The 26,742-nt window shown below is 32.2% G+C and overlaps 1 protein-coding gene across 6 annotated transcripts; it reads right to left on the bottom strand.

Moving 5' to 3' along the window:
• Positions 1-2,366: 2,366 nt before the first annotated feature.
• Positions 2,367-25,070, bottom strand: ALDH5F1 (aldehyde dehydrogenase 5F1). 6 transcript variants are annotated; one of them, XM_022879976.2, is made up of 21 exons: positions 24,757-25,070; positions 24,563-24,661; positions 24,381-24,480; positions 23,688-23,736; positions 23,182-23,269; positions 22,972-23,082; positions 21,790-21,852; positions 21,594-21,704; positions 13,322-13,387; positions 13,118-13,195; positions 12,966-13,043; positions 9,595-9,661; positions 7,945-8,030; positions 7,608-7,640; positions 7,493-7,525; positions 6,152-6,252; positions 3,547-3,632; positions 3,201-3,307; positions 3,039-3,116; positions 2,852-2,898; positions 2,367-2,787 (listed from the first exon to the last, which is right to left on the bottom strand). In XM_022879976.2, exons 1-20 carry the CDS (start codon positions 24,835-24,837, stop codon positions 2,860-2,862), a joined length of 1,554 nt encoding a protein of 517 aa, XP_022735711.1. In that variant the 5' UTR covers positions 24,838-25,070; the 3' UTR covers positions 2,367-2,787; positions 2,852-2,859. The 6 variants fall into 6 exon arrangements, 5 of the variants coding, with proteins under 5 accessions (XP_022735711.1, XP_022735712.1, XP_022735714.1 ...); XM_022879977.2 differs by having other exon boundaries at positions 2,367-2,764; XM_022879979.2 differs by having other exon boundaries at positions 2,367-2,750.
• Positions 25,071-26,742: the final 1,672 nt, after the last annotated feature.

Here is a 26,742-nt window from a genome sequence, read left to right as displayed (position 1 = left end):
TGTTTTTGTTTGTAAAATATTAGAGCAAAATTGTAATTCAAAGGTGAGGCATCCTCTTAAAAGGTTTTAAGAGTTTTTGTAAACACTCATTTTATAAGACTAGAAGATGCTTTCTCAACCTAGAAAGATACAAGGTGAGAGGTTGTTATCTTAAGCCTAAAAAAGATAGGATTGCTTCTTGTAAAAAATTTTTCAAATAAGGGATTCAAGTCCTTGACAAATGAGTTAAAAGAGATGACATAAGTGTTTTTGGAGAATGATGGAATTTTTATAAATTTTTATATTTGATTTCTTTATCCTTATTCTTTTTATTATCATTGTTGGTTATATTTGTTTTAATTTTCTTTACTATTATTAATATCATCCATTTTTTATCAAAGTTTTTATTAATTTTTATTTTTTCAATCGAATTTATTGAAATATATTTTTTAAAAAAATTTTAAAAAAATCAAATTCATCCGTTCTTCTATTATTACCTACACTTTAAGCTAAAATCAAACTCCCGTAAACGGAAAAATATGAAAACCACAGGCTTTAAAATTGTGAAAACTTTTTATAGAAAGGATAAAAATGCTACCTACTAGGAGAGTGACCCACGTTTTCCAGGGGAAGAAGAAAAGGACACGTTGCCCACGAGTACTGCTGACCTACAAAGGAGCATTGGATGGATTTCCTCTTAAAAGGAATATGTTCAAATTCCTTTTGACAAATTTAAATACAATGAATGAAGTGATTTACTTAGGACCAAATTCTTGTCTAGCCATACATTTTGTCATAGAGAATGAATCAGTAATACATCAAATTAACATGAATGAATATGCTTTTAAGATCATCGTTGTCCAAACAAAGTTTCTGGTTTAAGGGTAACGAAATTTTCAAGTAGGGTTTACATTTTTTTCATAAATATATTTATTTTGCTTACAAAAATTTTCCAAATATATACAATATTAATGAAGATTTTAAATTTCAAAAACAACACCAGAGAATTATCGCCTATGATATTAAGCTATATTTAAGCTCATAATATTAAAACGGTAAATATTCATATTAAGCTATATTTAAGCTTATAATATTAAAACGGTAAATATTAATGGAAATTCATTTCTGTTATACTATAGGAAAAGAAGCACCCCTCAAGGCCTCTGATTAAACTTGTAGGGTCATAATAATAAGTAATTAAAAAAAATAAAGGATCTATTTACATTAATACAAGTTTTAATTTTTTTTTTTGTTTACTTTTGAATCAAATAGCTAAAATTAAAATATTATTTTAATCTAAATTAGTTATGAATTTAATTTTAGTCCAATAATAAATAATTATAAGACTTATGCTAATATAAATAGATCTTTACTCTTTGAAATGAACAATTACAACACTCATTTCTTTACAAAAATTCGTTCACAAAAATTGTTTACGCAAATTAGACACCTAAATTGCTAACTTCATAATAGAAAAGGCTATATGCTTTAAACGGCCATTGACCGATCCAACCACCATTATAAATTGCACATCATTAGCGACATTTATAGATAATTAGGTATAACACGTCATTTTTATTTTTGATTTTTAAAAAACTTTTTGGGATTGAAATTAGAGAATAAATAAATAAATAAAATCTAAAAGAAAGAAAATTGTGGACAGAATGAGAAGAAAAAGAGGAAAGGAGTCGAGAGAGAATAGACAATATCTAATTAATTTTTATTTGTCACTAAATTTAATAATTTGTATAAACAATTGAATATTCATGCACTATTTACACAAAAGTTACGTATTACAATAGGTATTAATATAAAAATACAATATATTTTTTTTGTTTTATTAAATCTATTTATAATTTTTATTAAAATTTTAAATCATATCATTTTTATATTTTTTATATAATTTTTTTTGTTTTACCATTGTATCATATATTAAATTATTTTCTTATTTTATCATTATATCATATTTTAGATTGTTAAATTTATTTGCTAGCCGCTCCCATTCTCTCTTCCCTTCCTTTTGAATTTTTCCCCTATTCTCTCTTCTTGATTTACCTTTTTTGAATTTGTAATATTTTTGTCTAGGTTTTGTGAATTTTATATTTTGGAAATTTTTATAAAAAATAAAAGAAAAATAAAAATAAACTAACATTTTATATATGCACAATGTTCTGATTGGATTTTTTTTTTAACACGTCACCCATTTGACCGTCAAAATAAAAAGATCTGCAATGGAATTGAGATTTTTTTTTTTTTTTGTTTAGGTACTAAATTGACAAATTCATTGTGATTCAAGTACGAAATAAATAATTAACCTTAAAGGCTAAAACAAAATATTCGAACCAGCTGGTGTAGACTTAAAACATAATGTGGCATGTAAAAAGTCCTGGATTCAAATGCATCTCTAGATTTCCTTTTGTCATGTGGTATTTTATAGAAACAGAAGTACATATCAGCAAAGCTTAAGTAAACCACTAACTGAAGAAACTATAGCCAGTTGGAAGCATCCATCAAATAAAGAAGCACCCATGCCACCACACACACACTGAAATGATACTTCAAAAGGAAAGAAAGAGTCTACAACCAATAAAACATGTTCGATACCAGTGTGTTTGCATTTATTTAGAGACTGCCATGGAAAGAAACCCATCTACAAACGATCTCTGGTTACTGGTTTGTTCGCATTTATTTTAGACTCAGTAATGGCAAGAAATTTATCCGTAAATGCTTCTGACTGCACACTCTGCATCAAAGTTACCTTCAAAATTTACCTAAATTCACCAAACTGCAAAGACATTTAAGCTAAAACTGCAAAGACAATTGACACTTCTCAGTTCCAATCGTATATCATAACCATGAATCTAAGTCTTACCTTGCCCTTCACTTTCTGTTCATATCTCCCAAGCACACGTATTTGAGCTGCATCACATGAAAGATTGCTTCAGCAATGAGGCAAAAGGAAAGCAACAAGCGAATCAAAGACAATTGCATGTTGCAAATTTTGCTAACAGTGATTTTCAGAAAAATGCATTAAGGTGATATCAGATTTTTACACTCACTTCAAGATATTCATCCATCCCATACTTGGAACCTTCTCGTCCAAGACCAGACTGTTTGACACCACCAAATGGAGCCACCTGAATTGAAACAAACAAACCATAATTTAAATCTACAACTGCTTCCTTTTTTTTAACCTGTTAATACATGCAAATATGACCCACCTCAGTTGAAATGAGTCCTTCATTAACACCAACAAGCCCATATTCGAGAGCTTCTGAGACACGCCATGTACGTTGAACATTGTTTGTAAATATGTAAGCAGCTAACCCTGCATATATGCAAGAAAGCATGTGCTCTAATAAATAAACCTGTACGATATTAATCCTAGAAGAGGAAGTACATAATAAATTCTTGAATGAGTAATTTTATCAAGATTGATTGATTAGATTTGCTAGATAGATCATTGTCAAGACTCAAGAATTGAATTAAAAAAATAAAGATTACAAATGTAAAAAGACAATAGTTTAGCTTATCCATCAGAACACAAATAAAGCCTGAAAAATGAACCTGCATTGGTGTCGTTTGCAATGCGGATAGCTTCTTCCTCAGTTTTGAACCGCATAAGAGGTGCCACAGGTCCAAATACTTCCTCTCTGACTTAAGACAAATTTAAATGTATCTCATAAATCTAGACATAAGTACAAAAGGACAGTTACGCAGCAAAGTTGATGTGACAACCTAATGGCATGTACATGAGAAGAAATTTAATTTGATGTTTATATAACTGCATATTCAAACAAAACATACACACAATGACACAGTAGCTTAGACACCAAATTGACTGAAACACTTCACCGCTTCCATAATGCATTATGCATTACACTCTATCGACTCCTTTGAAGCAGCAAGGATAACATGATCTATCATGGCCCAAACATACACACGATGACACAGTAACTTTGGTAATGCAGTAAACTCTATCAACTCCTTAGAAGCAGCAAGAAGCATGACAGCATTCATGAAAACAAAAGCTATATTTGAGATCCTAATATAATCCATCATAGACTGACATGCAGAATTCCAATAAAAAATTAAAAAAAATTCAATTTATCAAATGACCCTTGCAAAATACTGAGAATGGAAATTGCTTTTAAGCAACCATCAGGAGATATATTACAATGAGTATCAAAATGCTTCAGTACAACCAATTATTTAGCCTGAAAACTAATTTTCAATTGAGATTCTACCAAATTAAAAAACAAATGGGGTAAAAGCAAGAATGGAAGTTAAAAACAAAAAACACTATTACTGCACAAATCCTCATGCATTCCAACTCAAGAATAGTTGCTTATTATTACAAGTGTTTTTGCTGAAAAGGTAAGAATGCAATTTAGTGTTAAGTGAATTTTAGTGCATTTTTAATCCTAATTCTAGCCCAATTTTAGTAGCAAACTAAGACCAGAAAAGGCCCAAAGAAAGAGTGCTTGGTTTGGGTATCTAAATATGAAAAAACAAGCATTGAAAATTTTATTTTGAAGTCATCTGCAAGATAATCCAATAAAAGGTCTACAAAGACTTTAATTAAAGAATTCTACAAATTGTCTTTGCACACCTAATCCTAAACAGTGTTGTTAGCAGCGTTTTTGCAGCAAAAGGATAAAATTATTGTAGTTCATTGATTATTAACTCATAGTTAAAAGCCTAATTGTAACCCAATTCTAGCAAACCAAAACCAGAAAAAGCCCTACCAAATGGGTCTTGGTTTGGCTATCTAAATATTACAAAACAACCCCTAAAAATTTTATTTTCAAGCAATTATTTGAAGATAAATCCTACATGAAAAAAGGTGCAGAGGGAGTTTAGATTATCTTAATATACCCTTCTGAAGAAATATGAGGTGGAAAGCTTGGAAATTTAGTTTGGTGATAAAAGATAAAAATAAGGAAATCTAAATTACCCAAATTGCTTACTAAAAGAAACTTGTTATAATAAATTGCTACTACGTAAGAATTTAAAAAAAAAAAAAGTACAAGCAGAAGAACTTTCGTTAGCTTTCTCACAAATAAAGGCAAGTATATTTTTATAATTAAATTTAATACATAAAATAAAGGAGTTAGTGGAGCCCAGGAGTCAATAATCACCATAGACTAAACCCCACAGCAAAAATGTCTAAATTCTGAAAGCCACAAAGCTTTGAATGATGCAGATGCAAGGCATCAACAGAGAGATGAACAGACATAAGAAGAGAGAAGATAAGGCAACCTCCATTAGCTCCAAAAATCCCTCCCCCCCCCCCCCCCCCTCCCAATTTCTTCTTTTTTCCTTGTGCTTTTGGAAGGAAAGAGAAGAAAATTTGCTAGGAAATTTTCCTTCATATTTTCTTTAAAAAGAATTCCTCATCTTTTTGCACTTTTAACCAAACTTGAGAAAATGGTTTCTAGAATTTTTCTTTCCCTCAAATTTTCCTAAGACCAAACAAAGCCTAAGGCTACCAAAGAAGGTAAACAGACACATTACTAGGGGAAGGTGAGCTGCAGGAAGCCATGGCATTAGAAATAAATAAAGAAACAATGAGGAAGAAGCCTTAGTTAAATTTCAGAGAATGATCTCATTGAAAACTGATCACACAAATCGAATGAAGCATCCATGCTTCTTTTTTGTTTTTCTAGCACAAGAATGGAAGGCTGCAGGTAACACAGAAAGGAAGTAATATTCTATTTATTAGCCTTATACCTTTTTTGTTAGATGTCCAATGATTTTTTGTATTCAAATTTTAAGTTTTAATAAAAACTCACTTCTTTCGCAAGAGAAATGTATCTGTTTTATTTTTTTTCAATAAATAGATATATGTATGTTCATTAATACATCTTTTTCTTGCTCTAATTTTGATTGAAGGCATTCAAAAAGGTTATTGTTAACATTAATTCCCACTTTATTGGACATAATGAACCCATTGAATTCTTCTTAAAATTCTTCCACCATAAAAAAATGGAAATAATAATTTTTCCCAAAACATTTGTTTAAATTAGTTAATATCATGGCTTAGGTAAAGCATTTTACTAAGGTCAGACCATACAATCATACACTCAAGCATCAAGCAATAAAGTAGCAACAATCATCTCATAGTAGTAACCAATCTGAAATGTGAGCCAGCATATCTTTGAGGGCGTACCTTGCTAAAAGCATGTCACTTCTGACATCAGTAACAACTGTGGGCTCATAGAAAGTCATTCCAAGGCTATGTCTTTTACCACCAAGAATGATTTTTGCTCCCTTCAAAAAACAATGATCAATAAGAGATGACATAAATTAATTATTAACAGAAAAAAATTTGTAGGTTGTCACAGGCATTGACAAAACTTAGCAACACTTACAAAAAGAGGCAGGGAAGTAGGAGAGGGAGAAGTGTGGAACAGTAGAAGTCATTCATATTTAATCCACCATATAAAAAATGAGCAGGTACCCAAAATAATCGGGTGCAGGTGTCTAAAAATTAGTAAATACGGATGCGTTGCCATTCCTTGCTACAATGAGATGATGATTTTGGCATGATCTGGAGGAATTGCAACTTCTAATCATGCTAATATCATCTTCTCAACTCCTAATCATGCCATTCCATTCTACTTATAAGCAGTAAATCCTGAGCAGGATACTACCTAGTACAATTAGTACCAAACGGCAGTAACTTGTATATTCCTTAAAAAAATAGGCAATAAGTATATCTGGTAAAATCATATAGCACTACCAATAATATCTTGTCCAATCATATGGCACTATCATTAATGATTAATTATCAGTAACAATGAGCATCAAACACATATATGTGTTTCATGAAGTTTCATTACATTCATAGACTTTTCAGTACATCAAAACCTGCAATTCAGACAACAAAATGCTTCTGGGCATTGACAACCATCTTCAACATTAATTAAATCTGAATATAGGGCTGATCCATTTTCCATAAATGTATTATTAAAGTTTTATTGATAGTTTCCTAGATATTTTCCATTTGTAATTTTAACATACTGAACGGTAAGTTAACAGATTAAACTGTTAAGTACTTGAACTAATGATTAAGAAAAAGCCAAGTGTAGTGAAAATGAGGATGCAAAACCATAGGCAACTATGAATTAAAATGGAAATTAGGAGTAAAGAAAATTGACTGCTAAATACTTGTCTTATAAGAATCAGTTAAAAGTTTAGCAAGCACCAAACTTAATTTTGCAGATGCTGAAAATTTTAATCAAATTTATTATAAAGAATGCCACCAAGGAACACAAACATCAATTCATGCATCATCTGGCCACCTACTCATGTACCAGGTTCCAGCTTTAACTTTTGACCAACTAAAGTTGTTAATAACACGTTCATACTCAAAATGAAAACTTAAAATACAAATATAACATTATAATTCCTCCAGAGAATGTCAATACACAATACATTCTATAACAGTACTAACTTGTCTAAGACAATTGGCACTCATAAAGTTTGACAGGAAATGTTAAAAACAAACCTTTGATATAGAATCTTGAATGAATGATTCAACCTGTGAAACAATACAAGAAAAATTCAAAAGAATCAGAGATATGGTAGTTGATAAAAATTAGAATAATTAATGCAAAGCTAACCTTTTGCACTGCAGCTTCATTAATTAGTGGACCCTACGTAAGTACAGAAAATCAAAATTATGATCCTTAAGCTAAAAATTCACTTGTTAAATTTAACTAAACAAAAGAGCTCCGAGCAACTTAGCAGTGGCAACAACATAACTGAAGGGCTTTATAACTCTATGATTTCCATACAGTACTTTGAGAAAAATGATCAATATAATTTTCATCAACAACTATCATTACAAACCGAAGACTGAGAAACATAAAATGTATGACTCGCCACACATAACATTAAGACCAATATGGCAATAACAATAAGAATATGAACCCCAAATACATAGATTAGGCTAACTACCTGGACCACACCTTCAGTGAAGCCATCACCGACTTGCAAATTCTGGACAGCTTTTGAAAATGCCGCTGCAAACTTCTCATAAATACCTGAACAAAAGGTTCAATAAATCCACAAGAGAGAAAAGATAGCAATCCACGTAATGACTGCACTGTGAAATTTGTTGTACAATAATGAAATTGGCATACATTTTTACCACTATAAGCATAAATAGAAACACATTAAAAATTATTGTTATTATTAATATTAATATGACCGTCAACTCCTCCCAGCATTGAATATTCATGTAGTTTAATGACTATCATCCATCCGTTCGAGTTGCAGCATTAGTTGTAAGATCCTAAATTATAAAAAACGAATCAACTGGAACAAACTAAAAAATAAAATAAAATGGAGCAAAACTTTACTAGCGTGCACTTCTTATGACATGAGAGAGACAGAGAACCCATATTTTGCAAGTTAAAGAAAACTACATTCCCATATAACTACAAGCAAAGATCCTAAATGTGTTTGGTTCCAACAAAAGTGACTTTTTCTGTTTGCATTTTCAAATAACAAAAAGGAATAAAGTGTGAAAAGGCCATTAAACTTCTCTGAAATTTGTTGTTAAACCATCATTCCTTTATTTGGTTCAATCAAGCCATTGAACTTTTACTCCCATCAGTTAAGCCTCATTAACAACAGACTGTTATCTATACCATCACAACTTGAAACAAAAACTAATTGAGTAACTTGAAATATGGTATACTCTTAACAGATTTGCCTTAATTTGACCTAAATAATAGTTCAATGATAGCACCCTAAGCATGTAGCTCAAAGGTAGGTGCATGCATCCCCCACACAAAGAGCTATGTATGAATCCCCCCTCCCTAAATCAAGAAATATATATATATATATAAATGAAATAGTTCAATTGGTAGGATGTAAGAACAAAGTTAGAAAAAAACTTAGAGGGCCTTTTCATCCTCTATCTCAAAACAAAACAAAACACAAACCATTGAAAACATTTTTGGAGGGTGATACTAGAAAACATTTTTGTAAAGTGACAATGAGCCAAATTTTGATACAAAAGCAGTTGTTTTCATAGTTTTGGAGAATTCAAGAGAAAACAAGGATAAAAGATACTACATGGTTGTTTTCCATTTTATAGTTTATGAACCATAAGAATGGCCCAGGACCAATTCTTGTGAAACATATCATATCTTGAAAATTGAGACTACTGTATCTTTTTATTTTAGATATCCCTTTATAATTACAAAACCAATGGCTTGGGATTTTACAACACTATTTCTCACATATTAGATGTACAAAATAAAACAATGTTATTTGTCAGTTCTTAAAGAGAAAAGAAAGACCATAATAATAAGTACATTTTCACTATATTTATATTATTTGAAAATATTAGAAGAATTCAATTAATTATTGTATTTGTTTCTTTAAATAAAGTTACTTTGTTATTTTTATTTTGTGTAAAAAAATTATTGTATTTCCATTTAGCTAACACATTTTTCATTAATAATAAATAGAAATAAAAATTATCAAAAAAAAAAAAATTATAGATCCAAATACACTTGAAGTTTGCCAACACGGACAAACATACTAAAATAAAATGAATTGCTTACAGACTTCCATTGAATACATATAGATCCATACCTTCTTGCACAATTACCCTGTTTGCACAAACACAAGTCTGTCCACTATTACGAAATTTCGCTGCAAGCTGCAAGTTGCAAGGTATTGTTAATGATACAACAATGATGATAGTACATACTTGGGTCAAGAATGAAATGAAAGATACCATTGAACAGGATAGTAGAATGCATATTTACAGCCAATTTCATGTGTCCAAAAAATTAAACAAAACTTGTTAGCTTTTAAACCAGCCAGAGTGCCAGGGCCAATAAAATCCTCAAGCTGCAGAAACTGTAGTTCTAGGCAATGGCAGCAATTTGGATCACAGACCTTTGATAGTGGGAGAACCAGTGACCACAAACCCTATATTGGTTTCCTTTGCCAGCACCATTCCCAAGTTCACACCTAATATCAGCATGCACTCTGAGATAGTACATTGAAATTAAACCCAATGTTGTTAACCCTGCACAGGGTATGGCAAAGGCACCTGATTTTTCTGAAAAGTACACTTCACCCCCAAATTGCATTTCCATAAGCTTGATGTCAAAAATGCCTTCCTCAATGGTGACTTGGAAGATGAGGTCTACATGAAAATTCCTCCAGGATTTGAAACAGCAAGTAATATAAACAAAGCCTGCAGGCTCCGAAAGTAACTATATGCCCTAAAAGCAATCTCCTAAGGCAGTCAAGAAGCATGGATATTCTCAAGGGCAGGCAGATTATCCTTTATTTACCAAGCACTCACCAGAAAGGAAGATTGCTATTCTCATTGTGTATGTTGATATTATCCTGAAAGGAGATTTTAAAGAAGTAATGAAAATGTTAAAGATTGTTCCTGCCAAGGAATTTGAAATCAAAGATCTCGGAGCTCTCAAAGACTTCCTAGGCATGGCAGTTGCTTGGTCTAGGAAGGGCAATTCAGTTTCTCAACGTAAGTACACTCTGGATTTATTGAAAGAAACAGGAATGCTTGAATGTAAACCTGCTAAGACTCCGATGAGTTCTACCTGTAAAGTGGGAATGAAAGGACAATCTCCAATCAAAAAAAGGAAGATATTGGAGGAGGCTTATAGGGAAACTCATACAGCTTTCTCATACAAGGCCAGATATTGCTTTCTCAGTTAGTGTGGTGAGCCGGCACATAAATGATCCTTTTGATAAACATCTTGATGATGTCTATTGGATACTCAAGTATCTTAAAATAACACCAAGCAAGGGTTTGTTTTTCCAAAAGGTCACAAACAAAGATGATCAGATGCTGATTTGGCTGGTGCAATAACAGATCAAAGATCCACCTATGGCTACTTTACTTTTGCGTAGCAAATCTTGTCACATGGCAAAGTAAAAAGCAATCTGTTGTTTCAAGAAGCAGAGCTGACACTAAATTCAGGACTATGGTGCATTATATTTGCAAAGAAATATGGCTGAAGAGACTTCCTGAAAAACTAAAGATTCTAATCAATGGTTCAATGAAGATGTTCCCTAACAATCAGGCAGCAATAAACATTGCAAAAAATCCTATCTATCATGACAAAATCAAGTGCGTGGAGATTGATCATCACTTCATAAAGGAAAAGATCAAGGAAGGGAAATCAAGATGTCTATACTCCTACACATCTTCAATATGCAAACATTCTTACAAAGCCTCTTCCAAGAACCAATTTTGAAGCTTTGATTACCAAGCTGGGCATGATTGATATTTATGCCCCAACTAGAGGGGGAGTGTGGAATTCCATGACTTAGTCATCTCATTATCCATGACTTCGACTAAGTCTTAGCCGCATATTTAAAATATTGAAACTAATTGTATTAATATTATGATCATTGATCAATACACTTTTAAACTAGTATATTTTGGTTTATAAATAATAATTCATAATTTAATTTTAATTTTTTTACTCCCTCCATTTCAAATTGAATGATCACTTTCCAAATGGGACAAAGTTTTAGGAATGGAATATTTTGTTCCTCACTTTACAAATTTTACCCTTGAAGTTATATAAATGCAAGAGAATCCGACCTAAAGTTAGTTTCTCAATGAAGGGCAACACTAGAAAGCATTTACCATTTCGGGAAAGTGAATTCTTTTGAAACATCCTAAAATTATAATATAGGACACAATTTGAAATTGAGGGAGTAACAAATAATAATCAGTCAAATTTTTAAATTAAATTAAATATTTAACTTAGTAACATTGTCATTTTCCCTCCATACAAAATTTTAGGAAAAAACCTAAAGGGAATGTAGTGGTTTATAAAAAAATGTAAAAACCTTCCCCTCCCAACTTTCCAACCCAACCCATTTCCTTGGCTAAAACTGAAGCTTTCTCACCCAACCTGTGTCCCCCTCCTTTTTTTTTTAATTAAAAGATGCATTATAGGTTGATAAGAAAATACATTTATATAATTGTATTATAAATTGTTAAGCATTTCAGTTAAAGGGTATATAAGTAAATATGCAGAAGACAACCACATTGATAGACTACTTTTTTCACAGTCTATTCTTTACCTTTAACATAGATGAATAATAAATAGTATACTTATCATTTTTCAAAATTAAAAACTTTCATTAAGGAATTAAAAACAAGTTTATCATTTGATCATCTATTCAAATTGTACAAAGCTGTTTAATTACAAGTCAGGTCTACTCAGTTTATGAATTCAGACAATTATGGGTTTTTGATTGGGTCAGTCTTGGGTTCCTTGTTGCTTCGGTTTCAGGTGATTTTGATTTCATATTGCTTCAGTTCATGTCATTTTAGTTTTGGATCATTTCAGGTTCAAGCCCTACCGGATTCAAGTCACTGCAGGTTCATATAATTTTTCATTTCAGGTTATTGAGCCTTTGAGTCAATCTGACTCGGACCAGGTTGAGTTCCAAGTTGGTTTTTGGATTTGAGTCGGATTTTGCCACCTCTAGATAGGATTAATATTGCCATGAAAGGTTCCAAAACAACCCCTGAGAACATTAAGGAGCGAAAAGCATTTATACTGATATCCAGTTTGATACTATAACATATCAAAATTCCATCAGCTTCAAACAGTGGAGGGGTTGGGTAAGAAAAAAGGTAGCACATGCTATGAATTGGCAAAAACCATTCATAATATTAATAACCACAAAGAAGAATTGAATGAAAGAAAGGAAGATGGGAAAGTAAAAAAGAAACAACTAACAGATGTCTAGGTATTTTTAAGTAAAATGAGAAAAGAACAAATCATATACTTAAAACTTGACATAAAGCGATGCTACAAAATCATGCAACTACTACCACCATCCAGAATGGTAGCTGAAGCCCCACAACCAGTTGCGAGTGAAACTCAGGAAATATCTAGGATGGGGAGCATGCAATTGATGTCAATATATATCAAAACTACTCTAAAGTGTAAACTTACCGCTCCTTTAACAGCCACATCCAGGTCTGCGTCATCAAAGACAATGCATGGGGCATTACCACCAAGTTCAAGCGATATCTATAGGAATCCAGAATATAGGCAGTCAACTGCATGATAATTTTCAAAACCACACTGGTTTGGCATATCCATACCCTTTTAACAGTCCCAGCAACACCTGCCATCAACTTCTTCCCAACTGCTGTCGATCCTGTAAACGAGATCTTTCTTACCTGGATAAGTAATAAAAAGCAGGAAAATATAACATTCTGTCAATTATACACCAAATTATTTGTAGAAGGAAGTCAATCATAATGTCGTGTGACAAAACCATCAGATTTATGTTAAGGGTAGAAGACCTGTGGACTTGTAACTAAAGCATCACCAATATCAGGAGCATTCCCCATAACCACATTCAGAACACCCTGCAAGATTGAAAGGAAAAAAACCCACAAGAAACTAATGAAGTAAAATGAATGAACAAGAAATAAATAGCAGATGGAACACCAATGCTGTTCTGGAACTATAGCAAGATCAGCAAGTGCATGTTATCAAAAATTAAATTATGTTATTTCATCATGTTACAAGAATTTCGACCAGTATTAACAACATATAATTTGCTTACTCATGCAGTGAAAAAGTTTCAATGCAAATTAAGGCAGGCTATAAGTATTAACCAATTTGCCCCTCTTCCATTGTCATACTATTGAGAGAGGATTCCAGTGATGTCAGTACATAGTAGCAAGGATGAAGTTATATCTATAGGAATCCAGAATATAGGCATCAGCCTTGGCCCTCCCTAAACTTTTGAAGATCCTCATATAGACCATGCTGAAAGGGGAAATTATGCTTGGTCTCCCCCACGAGAAAAATTTTAATTTGGCCCTCCGTTTCTAAAATTTGAGGATTAATATAACATACATGTTAACTTTTTCTGTTTTAAATCTTGTTATTAAATTAATTTTCTATAGCTTTTTAGGTAACCATGATTACACATTCTCAATTCCTAAGGGTGAGTTTGGATGAGGCATTTGCAGGAAGGATTTAATTCCAATCAAGATTTTCAAAAATCCAAGAATGAATTTACTTGTTTAGGTAAAAATAAAAGAGAATTACAAATTCTAGGAAAAAATTCAAGAGAAAATTTGACCACTTTAAATTCTGTCTTGAAATTTCGCCTAAAGAGGTGACTTTTCAAAATTCCTCCAAATCTTTCATTTTTTTTTACTGCACATGGCCCATTATAAAATACAAAATTCACAAACAAAATGTCATTTTATTTAACTAATATATATTTTTATTTTTTCATATTATTAGTATTATTTTTTTATTTGTAAAAATCTAATTATAGCCATATTGCATTTTTTGTATATATGTATTTTTTATCTTTATATTATTATTATTCTTTTATTATTTTTTTTTTATTTCATCAAATTCCAATAGATTAAATTTTCTTTTAAAAATACTTCTCCAAACAAAACAATTATAAATGCCAGCATTTTGAAATGATACATTTTAAAATACCTTCATTTCAAATATCTTCAAAATTTTAAAATTCCTCGTCCAAATGCACTCTAAGTGATTTTTTAATTCCTTAAATTAAAAGTTTTTATTTTCAATCAATCAAATGGGCATAGTAATATTAATTATTTTCTCAACAGTGTCTTTCTATGTTAATATTAGCAAAAACAAATAAAGTAAGATAAACCATCAAATATTTATGCAAAATTAATTGTGCACTTAACTTATCTTTTTTTTTTTTCTTCTTTAAGTCACCATAATTCTTTTAAAGTTTTAAAGGTATAATCCTATACTTTTTCTAGTTAGTAGTTAGATTTTGAATTTTTTTTTTTTTACATTAAGACTTTAATTTGTTTTTATTCAATTCTTTCTATATGAAATATGAACTCTAACATTTGAAATTGAAATATTTTTAATCATTAAAAGAAATTTATACATTGTTATGCTATTATACCATCATTGTGTTTAAATTTAGTGTTTTATATACTATGTTTACTTTTACTTTTTTATCATATATAATACACAATTTTATTTTATCTCCGCCCACCCTAAACAAATTTTCTAAATTTAGTGTCTTATATACCATGTTTACTTTTACTTTTTTATTATATATAATACATAATTTTATTTTATCTCCACCCACCCTAAACAAATTTACTAGCCTGCTGAATCATGCTGGGACTAGTGTAGTTCCTTCAACATTGAATCAAACCATATAAAACATTGCCCAAGTGAGAGAATGCAGAATCTGCATTCAGCTACAGGCAAAGCCTGTGTCGACAACTACTCTAGCATTTTAAATTTCTTTGGGTATTTAAGTCCTTTTGGGATTTTAGAATATTTTGGGAAGAAAGGGGAGAGAGAGAGAGAGAGAAACCATCAAAGGAGGAAAAAGGGGTGGAAGGATGGATTGGTCATGTCACAAATTTGGCTGGCAAAGGGCCACAATGGCTTTCCTGATATCAGATTGGTGGTATCCTCGACTCTAGGTTGTCTATGCGTATAAGATTCTTCCATATCACTTTAAATTTTAAATTCATGAACAAGATTTGAGAAGTCAAAAGCTGGCTTCAAAACCCAATGTTATTTTTACATGACAAGACACTAGATATATAATAAACACACATTATATGTATTACATATGTATGTAAGCATCTATGTTTTGCAATAACATCTCCAACTTGCTAATAGAGTTAAGATATTTCTATCATTAATTAATGGTCATGTGGAAATCTAATCTTTATCATTAATTGATTAATTGACTTTTTTTATTTTAGTTAAGTCTCTTATTTTTAGAATAAGGCGTGATTTGGGTAATTACACCAAATCCATTAGATATTTTTCCATTATGTGTAGAGTGTAAAATACTCCTTTGCTTAGCTGTTTTTAATACATGAAAATCTTGGGTTTGGAAGCTAAGACTATTCAGTCTTTAGCCTATATATTTTCATGCAATTCAAGCATTGTAATGAGAAAAATATATAAGAATAAAATAATTTTATTCAAGAGATTTCTTCATGATATCAGAGCACGATCTGAACCTTTGAAAATTTTCACTTAAAGTCCAACATGGCCAGCAAAAGGGAGAGCCCAACTCAATTCAAAACCAAAATCCAAGTGTTTATAACCAACAATGGGAGAGAATACTACAATTCAATCTTTGGATCATATCTAATGAAGCATGGTATAATTCATCAAAGTTCATGTGTTGATACTCCTCATCAAAATGGCATTGCTGAAAGAAAGAATCAACTTTTGTTGGAAGTTGCAAGATCCCTCATGATGGCTGCCCATGTACCTAAGCATTTTTTAGGTGAAACTATTTTTAGCGCTACATATCTTATAAAAAGAATGTCTTCTCAAGTCCTAAAATTTCAAAACCCTTACCAGTCCTTTCTTGGTTCTTATCCTCGAATGCAAATCATCTTGTCTATTCCCATTAAAGTATTTGGATGCACTGCATTTTTTCTTACCAGCCAACAAAACCAAAGCAAACTAGATCCCAAATCCATCAAATGCATATTTCTCAAATACTCCCCCGAATAAAAAAGGATATAAGTGTTACTCACCAGTAACAAAGAAATTCTACCATTCCATGAATATTACCTTTCTAGAAAATCAACCTTACTTTCCCAAAACTGCCATTCAAGGGAAGAATCCAATCACACGGGAATATTAGCTTTGGGAAAATCCTATTATTGAACCACTAAACACTTCTCAAACTCCCTTTCATGTCCAAAACATCCAACCAAATCCTCCAAGCCCAAAGTGCACGCAAGAGAAAACAAACAAAGAATTGATTGTCTATTCAAGAAGACATAAAACTCAGATGGATCCAGGAGAATGCACACCTTCAAAGCAAAACCAAGAATCTAAATCAATTCTAGAGATACTTGAAACCAACACAGGTAACACTCTTACTGAATCTGATTCAATTGAATCTTTTAATGATCTTGATCAACAGATTACTCTAAGGAAAGGTGTGAGATCATGTACTCAACACCCAATCTGTAATGTGGTGTCTTATAAAGGTTTATCACCCAGCTATCGAGCTTTTGTTACCACACTAAACAATATGCAGATTCCCAATAATATTCACAAAGCACTCATGCAACTAAAATGGAAGATGACTGTTTTGAAAGAAATCAGGGCCTCAGAAAAGAACAAAACATGGGAGATTTCAGAACTCCCCAAAGGAAAGAATCCAGTTAGGTACAAATGGATTTTTACTGCCAAGCACAATGCATATGGAAGTATTAACATATTCAAAGCTAGCCTTTTTGCAAAAAGATTTACTCAATCTTATGATGTTGACTATGAGGAGACATTTGCTCCGGTTGCTAAACTTAATTCAATCCGAGTGTTATTATCATTGGTAACAAATCTAGATTGGCTATTCCACCAACTAGATGTAAAAAATGCATTTCTTAATAGCAACCTAGAAGAAGAAGTTGACATGGAAACCCCTCCAGGATTCAAAAATCAGGACAATTTTGGCAAGGTATGCAAACTTCAAAAGTCTTTATATGGTCTCAAACAATCCCCACGCGCATGGTTTGATAGACTAATAAAAGTGGTAAAGAAGTATGGTTTTTCACAATGCCAGATCGATCACACCATGTTTGTCAAACATTCACCTGAAGGAAATCTAGATTGGCCACTCCACCAACTAGATGTCAAAAAACTCATTTCTTAATAGCAACCTAGAAGAAGAAGTTTATGTGGAAATCCCTCCAAGATTCAAAAACCAAGACAATTTTGGCAAGGCATGTAAACTTTAAAAGTCTTTATATGGTCTCAACAATCCCCACGTGCATGGTTTAATAGACTAACAAAAGTGGTAAAGAAGTATGGTTTTTCACAATGCCAGACCAATCACACCATGTTTGTCAAAATTCACCTAAAGGAAAAATAGCCGTTCTTATTGTCTATGTGGATGACATTATTCTTACTAGAGACTACGTGGAAGAAATTAGCAACCTAAAGAACCTCCCAGCCAAAGAATTTGAAATCAAAGATTTAGGGCATCTCAAATATTTTCTTGGCATGAAAATAGCTCGCTCAAGAAATGGCATCTTTGTTTCACAGCATAAGTATGTCCTAGACTTATTAAAGGAAACTAGAATGCTTGGATGCAAACCTACTGACACCCCTATGGACACAATGAATAAGGTAGGAATGGAAGAAAGAAGTCCACCAACATCTAAGGGCAGATATCAAAGACTTGTAGGGAAACTCATCTACCTTTCTCATACAAGACCAAATATCAGTTTTTTGGTTAGCATGGTAAATAGATTCATGAACAATCCAACTGAAGAACACTTGAGGGCTGTGTATCAAATCTTACAATACCTAAAGAAGAGTCCTAGCAAAGTGTTATTTTTTAAGAAGACATCATGCCAAAATGTTGACATTTACACTGATGCTGATTGGGCTGGATCCATTATTGACCAAAGATCAACTACTGGTTATTGTACCTATGTGTGGGGAAATTTGGTTACTTGGCGAAGTAAGAAGTAATCTGTGGTGGCTAGAAGTAGCACGGAAGCTGAATTTAAGGCTGTCTCATTGTTTATATGAGGGAATTTGCCTAAAAAGGTTGCTAAGGGAGTTAAAGGTCTTTGCAAAAGAATCCATGAAGATATTCTATGACAACAAAGTTGCCAAAAGTATAGCAAAGAATCCTGCTCATCATGATAGGACTAAACATGTAGAGATTGATTGTCACTTCATCAAAGAGAAGATAGAGGAAGGGATTGTTAGATTAGCATATACTACCACATGCCTCCAAACTACAAACATACTCACTAAAGCTCTCTCTTTAAATAACTTCGAGAATCTGAAGTCCAAGCTAGGTATGATTGACTTCTACTACGCAGCTTAAGGAGTAAATTACTCCTATGATTAGCTGTTTTTAATGCATGAAAACCAAAATTACTCCTTTGATTGGCTGTTTTTAATTCATGAAAATCTTGAGTTTTAAGGCTAAGAATATTCAGCCTTTAGCCTATATATTTTCATGCAATTCTAACATTGTAATAAGAAAAATATAGAAGAATAAAATAGTTTTATTCAAGAGATTTCTTCAAATAATAAAGATAGTATCTATCATGTTGTGGCACTATCAATTAGGTCACCCAAATTTTTTGTACCTCAAAAGGTTGTTTCCCTCATTATTCAATAAAAATCCTAAAAACTTTCAGTGTGAAGTCCACCAACTATCCAAACATAGCCATACCACATATCCTAATCACTCTTACAAATCATCCCATCCTTTTTCCATGATACACAGTGACATTTGGGGTCCCTGCAAAGTAAATAACATTATTGGCTCCAAATGGTTTGTCACATTTATTGACAATCACACCAGGGTTACTTGGGTATTCCTTAAAAAGGAAAAATCAAAAGTGGGCCAACTATTCTAAAACTTCAACAATATGATCCAAACTCAATTCAAAACCAAAATCCAAATGTTGAGAACGGACAATGGAAGAGAGTACTACAATTCAATCCTTGGATCATATCTAATGAAGCATGGTATAATTCATCAAAGTTCAACAGAATGGCGTTGTTGAAAGAAAGAATCGACATTTGTTGGAAGTTCCAAGATCCCTCATGATGTCTGCCCATGTACCTAAGTTGTTTTGGAAGACATCAGGGCCTTAGAAAGAACAAAACATGGGAGATTTCAAAATTACCCAAAGGGAAAAATCCAGTTGGGTGCAAATGTATTTTTACTGTCAACCACAATGCAAATGGAAGTGTTAACAGATTCAAAGCTCGCCTCGTTGCAAAAGGATTTACTCCATCTTATGATGTTGACTATGAGGAGACATTTGCTTTGGTTGCTAAACTTAATTCAATCCGGGTGTTATTATCATTGGCAACAAATCTAAATTAGCTACTCCACCAATTAGATGTCAAAAATGCATTTCTTAATGGTGACCTAGAAGAAAAAGTTTACATGAAAATCTCTCCAATATTCAAAAACCAGGACAATTTTGGTAAGGTATGTAAACTTCAAAAGTTTTTATATGGTCTCAAACAATCCCCACGTGCATGGTTTGATAGACTAACAAAAGTGGTAAAGAAGTATTGTTTTTCACATATTGCCAGACCAATCACACCATGTTGGTCAAACATTCACCTAAAAGAAAAATAGCCACTTTTATTGTCTATGCAGATGACATTATTCTTGTTGGAGACTATGTTGAAGATGACATTATTCTTGTTGGAGACTATGTTGAAGAAATTAGCAACCTAAAGAACCACCTAGCAAAAGACTTTGAAATCAAAGATTTAGGACACCTCAAATATTTTCTTGGCATAAAGGTAGCTTGCTCAAGGAATGGCATCTCTGTTTCACAGCGTAAGTATGTCCTAGGCTTACTAAAAGAAACTGGAATGCTTGGATGCAAACCTACTAACACCCTTATGGACACAATGAATAAGGCAGGAATGGAAGAAAGAAGTCTACCAACAGATAAAGGCAGATATCAAAGACTTGTAGGGAAACTCATCTACCTCTCTTATACAAGACCAGATATCAGTTTTTTGGTTAGCAAGGTTAAACAAATTCATGAACAACCCAACCAAGGAACACGTGAGGGCTGTATATCGAATCTTACAGTACCTAAAGAAGAGTCCTAGCAAAGTATTATTTTTTAAGAAGGCATTACACTAAAATATTGAAATTTACACTGATATTGATTGGGCTGGATCTGTTACTAACAGAAGATTAACTACTGGTTATTGTATCTATGTGTGGGGAAATTTGGTCATTTGGCGAAGCAAGAAGCGATTTGTGGTGGCTAGAAGTAGCACGGAAGCTGAGTTAAGAGCTATCTCTCATGGCATATGTGAGGGAATTTGGCTGAAAAGATTGCTAGGGGAGTTAAAGGTCTTTGCAAAAGAATCCATGAAGATATTCTATGACAACAAAGCTGCCATAAGTATAGTAAAGAATCTTGTTCATCATGATAGGACTAAATTTGTGGAGATTGATCGTCACTTCATCAAAGAGAAAATAGAGGAAGGAATTGTTAGACTAGTTTACACTCCCACATGCCTCCAAACTGCAGACATACTCACTAAAACTCTCTCTCAAAACAACTTCGAGAATCTAGTCCAAGCTGGGCATGATTGACATCTACCACCCAACTTGAAAGGGAGTGTAGAAATCTAATCTTTATTATTACTTCATTATATTACTTTGTTTATTTTAGTTAAGTCTCTTATTTTTAGAATAAGAAGTAATTTGGGTAATTACACCAAATCCATTAGATATTTTCCCATTATCTGTAGAGAGTAAATTACTCCCTTGATTAGCTATTTTTAACGCATGAAAATCTTGGGTTTTAAGGATGAAAATATTTGGTCCTTAGTCTATATATTTTCATGTAATTCTAGCATTGTAATGAGAAAAATATAGAAGAATAAAATAGTTTCATTCATGAGATTTCTTTATATCACAATTGGTTTTCTAGAACAAGGTTAAAATTACCATTTCAAGAACAAGTTTCGAATTATCATTACATGCTAACACACTGCAATATAACCTTGATGAATGATAAAACCTTATAAAAAGTGTGAAATAGATTAAAGAATTACTGGTGGAATTCCTGCTTGAAGGGCAAGTTCAGCTGCTGCTAAAGCTGTGAGGGGAGTAAGTTCAGAAGGTTTTACAACCACTGTACAGCCACAAGCAAGGGCAGGGCCAACCTGATACAGCCATGAAAAGGACTATTTTATTTCTTCAGCAGCCTAGGAAAATAATACGACCAAAAGTTCTTTATATGGCACGCACCTTTCTAGTGATCATTGCTAAGGGAAAGTTCCAGGGTGTAATTGCACCAACCACACCTACAGGCTGTCAAAAGAATTAAGAAAGGCAATACTGCAGGAAAGTAAAAATAAAAGAAATCTCACACTAACAGTCAGCACTCAGCACTAAGAAGTGTTATTAAAGCTTTGTCAAAACCCTTTTCACTAAAATAACTCAATATATAACTGGTTTCTAGTGCATTGACACTATAAGCCAGCTTAACAACAGCAACAGTTAAAGGAACAGACACTAAAACAGCAGGAAAGTCATTCTCATCTGTGAATTCCCCTCTTTTCACCTATCAAATTAATTTCTGAGAATTACTCCTTTGAACTCTTCAAACTTTGGGATATTAGTGGTTCTTGTACAAATATAATGATTGCATCATGTCTATGATCAGAAAGCTGGTGAACAAAAGATCTGGTTCATTCATAATGCCTTCTTCTGCATGATGTTAGTATTTCCACAATTGTCTATTTACTACATCGCTGTCATGAGGGTAAGGTTCCCTTCCCTCATGGATTGGGCAGCTTCAAGATACCACCTGATGGTTAGTAGGTGGCATTTGGGTTCTGTTGAATGCACGGGAGCTAAAAGTAAACTTATCCTTTTGATTATTGAAAGAGATTGGCAGACAGAGTCAGCAATATTAGACAACAGATATTTTTGTGGTTGACTAATTTGTGGATTTTAAATGCACAAGGTTATTCTCCCAAAAGGATCATCCAAGACATTCCCATATGACACCAAATGGTATGAAAACTATAAGAAGTCAAACTACTTTCATGGTTATAGAGGAATTTTTGGATAGGGGAAATAATTCCACTTCTTTCATATCTTTAGTTCATGTTTATCTTTCTTATCCTTTTTCTCATATGCAGGTTTTTTCTCTTAAATACAAAAAGGGACATCACCCATATTTTCCTCATACAGAAGCAACAACATTGCATGAAGTAAACCAGCATTCTTAACAGTCATGTCAACAAGTATTTCCCCTTAAATTACGGTCAACATATCAGATTTCCATTAGAAGACAATATCAAATCAAAAGGGGAAATTATTTAAAATTTGTATGAGTAATCAACATTTACATATTGGAAGAAATAATTTGCAAGTGGCAGACTACGGTCATACAGGACTTAAACAAGACAAATTTATCCTTACCTGTTTTAGAACAAACAAGCGACGGTCATCTAGTGTAGCGGGAATTATATCTCCATAAACCCGCTTGGCCTCCTCCGCAAAGAATTCAATAAAACTGGCCCCATAACTAACCTATAGTTTGAGTCTTATCATCAGCATCGACAGACAATGAACTACTGACAGTCAAAGCCAGTTGCTTAAATTTAATAACACTAAGTTTCAAATGGATACCTCACCAAGGGCTTCTTTCAAAGGTTTTCCTTGCTCTAACGTTATTAGTTGCCCAAGCTCTTCCTTATGTGACATTATAAGATCATACCTTTTCAATAGATGTCAAAGAAAAAAAAAAGATTTATTTGATATACCTTCAATCAATTTTAATTAAGCCAGTCATACATGGAGAATGAATAGTTCACTCTAACTAAAAGACTATATTCTGGTTATTAGCCTTTCAAATAGATAAGCATTTAAATTTACATATTACAATATATCTTTTACCAATCTGGACCATTTTGATGTCAAAGCAGGAGATTTACTCCCAAACTTTGCTACAAAAAAAACATCTTTAAATTTAGAAAACATATATTTCAAATTCTAAGTATCCTTGAGCTATAATCATTTATCAAAATATCACAAGTTATATCATGCAAAAAAACAAGGTTCTATTCAAACGGGTGACTATTTCAAATTTCAATTGAAATGTGTCATATACAGAGATCATAGGATAAAGGTAATACCACTTTCTAAGACATCTGCTCCTCTCAGCAGCAGTAAGTTTACTCCAAGCTATAACAAAAAAGGAAATGAGGATCATCAGGTAAACTAGATTTCAAATCCAATTAAACTTTGAATCTCAGTATGTCAAAGCTACCAATCAATAACAACCTCAGTCCAATAGTATACATAATAACATCTATTCATACACAAAATACATCTAACCATCAAAGTAAGGCCCAACCAATATCATACATTTTGCTATTCAAGCAAAAATGCAACATGCATTGAAGCATAATTATTCCATACTAAGCTAATATCAAACATTTTATTATTCAGAAAAGTTAAATTTTTAATTTTTTATGTGCTTCTGTATCCAAAGGTGCCTTTCGCTTTTTGCTTCCAAAAGCAACAATCAAATGGCAAAAGTAAAAGCCAAAAGAAGGCTCCAATTTCGTAAGCACATGATCCGATGACCGAAGATAAAGGAACAAGAAATGATGAGCACCGAGGCCAAGAAGTATATAATCATATCCAATGGCACTCAAACGGTTGTGGAGATGTCATCCATGAACAACTAGAACAAAAGCAACTTAGTATGCAATGTAAATCATATGAATTCTTCAATACCATGTAACAAGCAGACGTATATTGAAAAACCCAAACCAAATATACATCAAATAAGTCAGAGAAGAGGAATTGTAAGTGTTTGGTACAAGGAAAAGCATCATATGCAGAAGAAATGGCATCATTTGTCTCTCGTCGTCCCATCAAGGGAACATCTGCAATAACTTCCCCGGTTGAAGGATTGTTAACCTGCCATAACACCGAAAACAGATTTAAGCACAAGTGAAACAATGGAAACACCAAGAGAAAGCTGAAAGTAGTGGAACAAAACCTGAAGAGTCTTGCCATTATAGGCGCCAATCCATTTGCCTCCGATTAGACCCTGGCTTTGGAATATGCTAGAATTCTTAAGCCCAGCAGCAATACTCATCTGATGAAAATAAAAAACTCTTTCAACAAACAGAAAAAAGAATTCGTTTGGATTTAGGGGAAGTGAGGAGTTATAATAGAGAAGATAGAGAAGACCTGGCGAGACGCAGAGGGGCGATGCATGCGAGACAAATGTGAGAAGAGAATCTTGCAAAGTGCCAAGCGAGCTACCCTCATTTTCTGCAGTTAAGATTCCACACTCTTTCTTTGTCTCTTTGTGTGCTTTCTTTTCTGATTTGTATATTCAAATTTCAGAGTGGAGAGCGGAAGAAGAAGAAGAAGAAGATCATCAACGTGAAGCAGTAGTAGATTATTAGGAATAGTCCGTGAGACTGATAGATGGCTTCCTTTCAAGATTTCTGATCCGTTTTTTGCTCTGTACAACTTTGACTAATTTTTTGTTCAGTCCCATCCCATCTCATAAAATCAAATAAGTATAATAATATAATTAATTAAGACAATATAAACGAAAGAAAATTACAACATTTTTGTTTTAGGTAAATCTTTACCTCCATATATTTTTCGTCTAAAGACCATTTATATCTGCGATACTTGTTCTTTTTTTATTAAAAAATGTATTACATAATTAATTAAGGATGTTTGCGGTATTTTATAAGCAATGGCTAAAATCTCAACATCTAAACAAATATATAATTTTATTTATAATTCTTTATAAGTATAATACTTCGTACATTTTAGATATAAAAAGATTTTTTTTGTTACATCAAGAAGGCAAAACCTTAGTATAAGAAAGTAGAAAGAGGGAAATCTAATTTGAAATCAAATCATTAATATCTCTTCAAATGTTTTTAATCACTAGTTTAAAGACTTGAAAAAATACAATGTTCGAAAGAAAACTTTTTACTTTGTCAATGATATTTTTATATTTTCACATACTAAAAATAAAGGTCACATGACATTGAAATGAGGCTAAATGTTTATTCAAAAACGGAAAGTAAGTGAGAGAAAGAAAAAATTAGTTTGATTTTATCTAAATCTTAGTTCTAAAATCTAATTCCTTCTCTATCACCTCAGTTAATATATTTTAATTTAATTTTTTTTCTTTTTCATTTATTGCCTTTCCTTTTTTCTATGGCTTGCTGATTTTTCATTTTTATATTATTCATAATTTTTTATATCTATTCTCATGGTTATTATATTTCACTTAAAAAATACTTTTGATTTACAGGCTTTTTTTTATTTACCTTTTTAGATATTTTTTGGAAATCAATATAGATTTTTTTATATTAATAATTTAGAATTTGTTATACTGCCTTTGATGCTTTGTGTCCTCTATTTTTTTCTTGGTTTTTCTTTTTTCCCCTCAAATTTTTCTTTTTTAGATCAATAAAGAGTATACTAATTATATGATGTTTCATTATTTTATAAAGTTTTAGCAATAAGGAGACCCATTTTCATTGGAAATAGAAAACAGGACAAATGAATTTAGGGTAAAGATAAGGAAACTATTATCAAGCGAGGACAAGCTTTCTTTCATTTCCTTTACTCTATTTATGTTGCCACTCTTATCAATCTCAAGGTCTATCCCTTTCTGTCTTCCCTTATAACTTTCAATTATTTGTTTGAAATCTTGAATTTCTATTGTTTTAATCTTTTTAGGGGTTTTCTAAATATAGATCATTTATCTATACATAGGTTTCGCAATCTGATTTAGGTACTTCTATTCATCTTCATAAATACATGATTTCAATATATAATATCCTTTATATGATGTTTAGTGGCTGAAAATATATTGAATTGTTCTTTAAGGTTTTCTAGTTTTTTGCTTTCTCACTATGTTTCACTTATTGTAACAGTTTTTCTTAAAAGTGCAATTAAAAATATATGAACAGTGATAACAAATTAGAAATGCAATTATATATTGAATGAATTAATGACTTTAAAGTAATAATACTGAACATTTTAAAATTCCATAAAAACTAGGTTACAATAGAATGTAACAAAAAAATTTTATTTTTTAATTATTAGACTTAGGTCATTTATCTTTTGATTTTGCTCTATTACTCATTATACTTCTTCTTCCACCATTTGTTCCAACCCCATTTTTGTTTGAATGGTTCT

The sequence above is a fragment of the Durio zibethinus genome, chromosome 4 (genome assembly GCF_047325235.1).
Source record: "Durio zibethinus cultivar Kanyao isolate XHJ-2024 chromosome 4, ASM4732523v1, whole genome shotgun sequence".
Taxonomy (NCBI): domain Eukaryota; kingdom Viridiplantae; phylum Streptophyta; class Magnoliopsida; order Malvales; family Malvaceae; genus Durio; species Durio zibethinus.
Note: the sequence above shows the minus strand (reverse complement) of the source record. Positions and strands in the feature narration are given on the sequence as shown.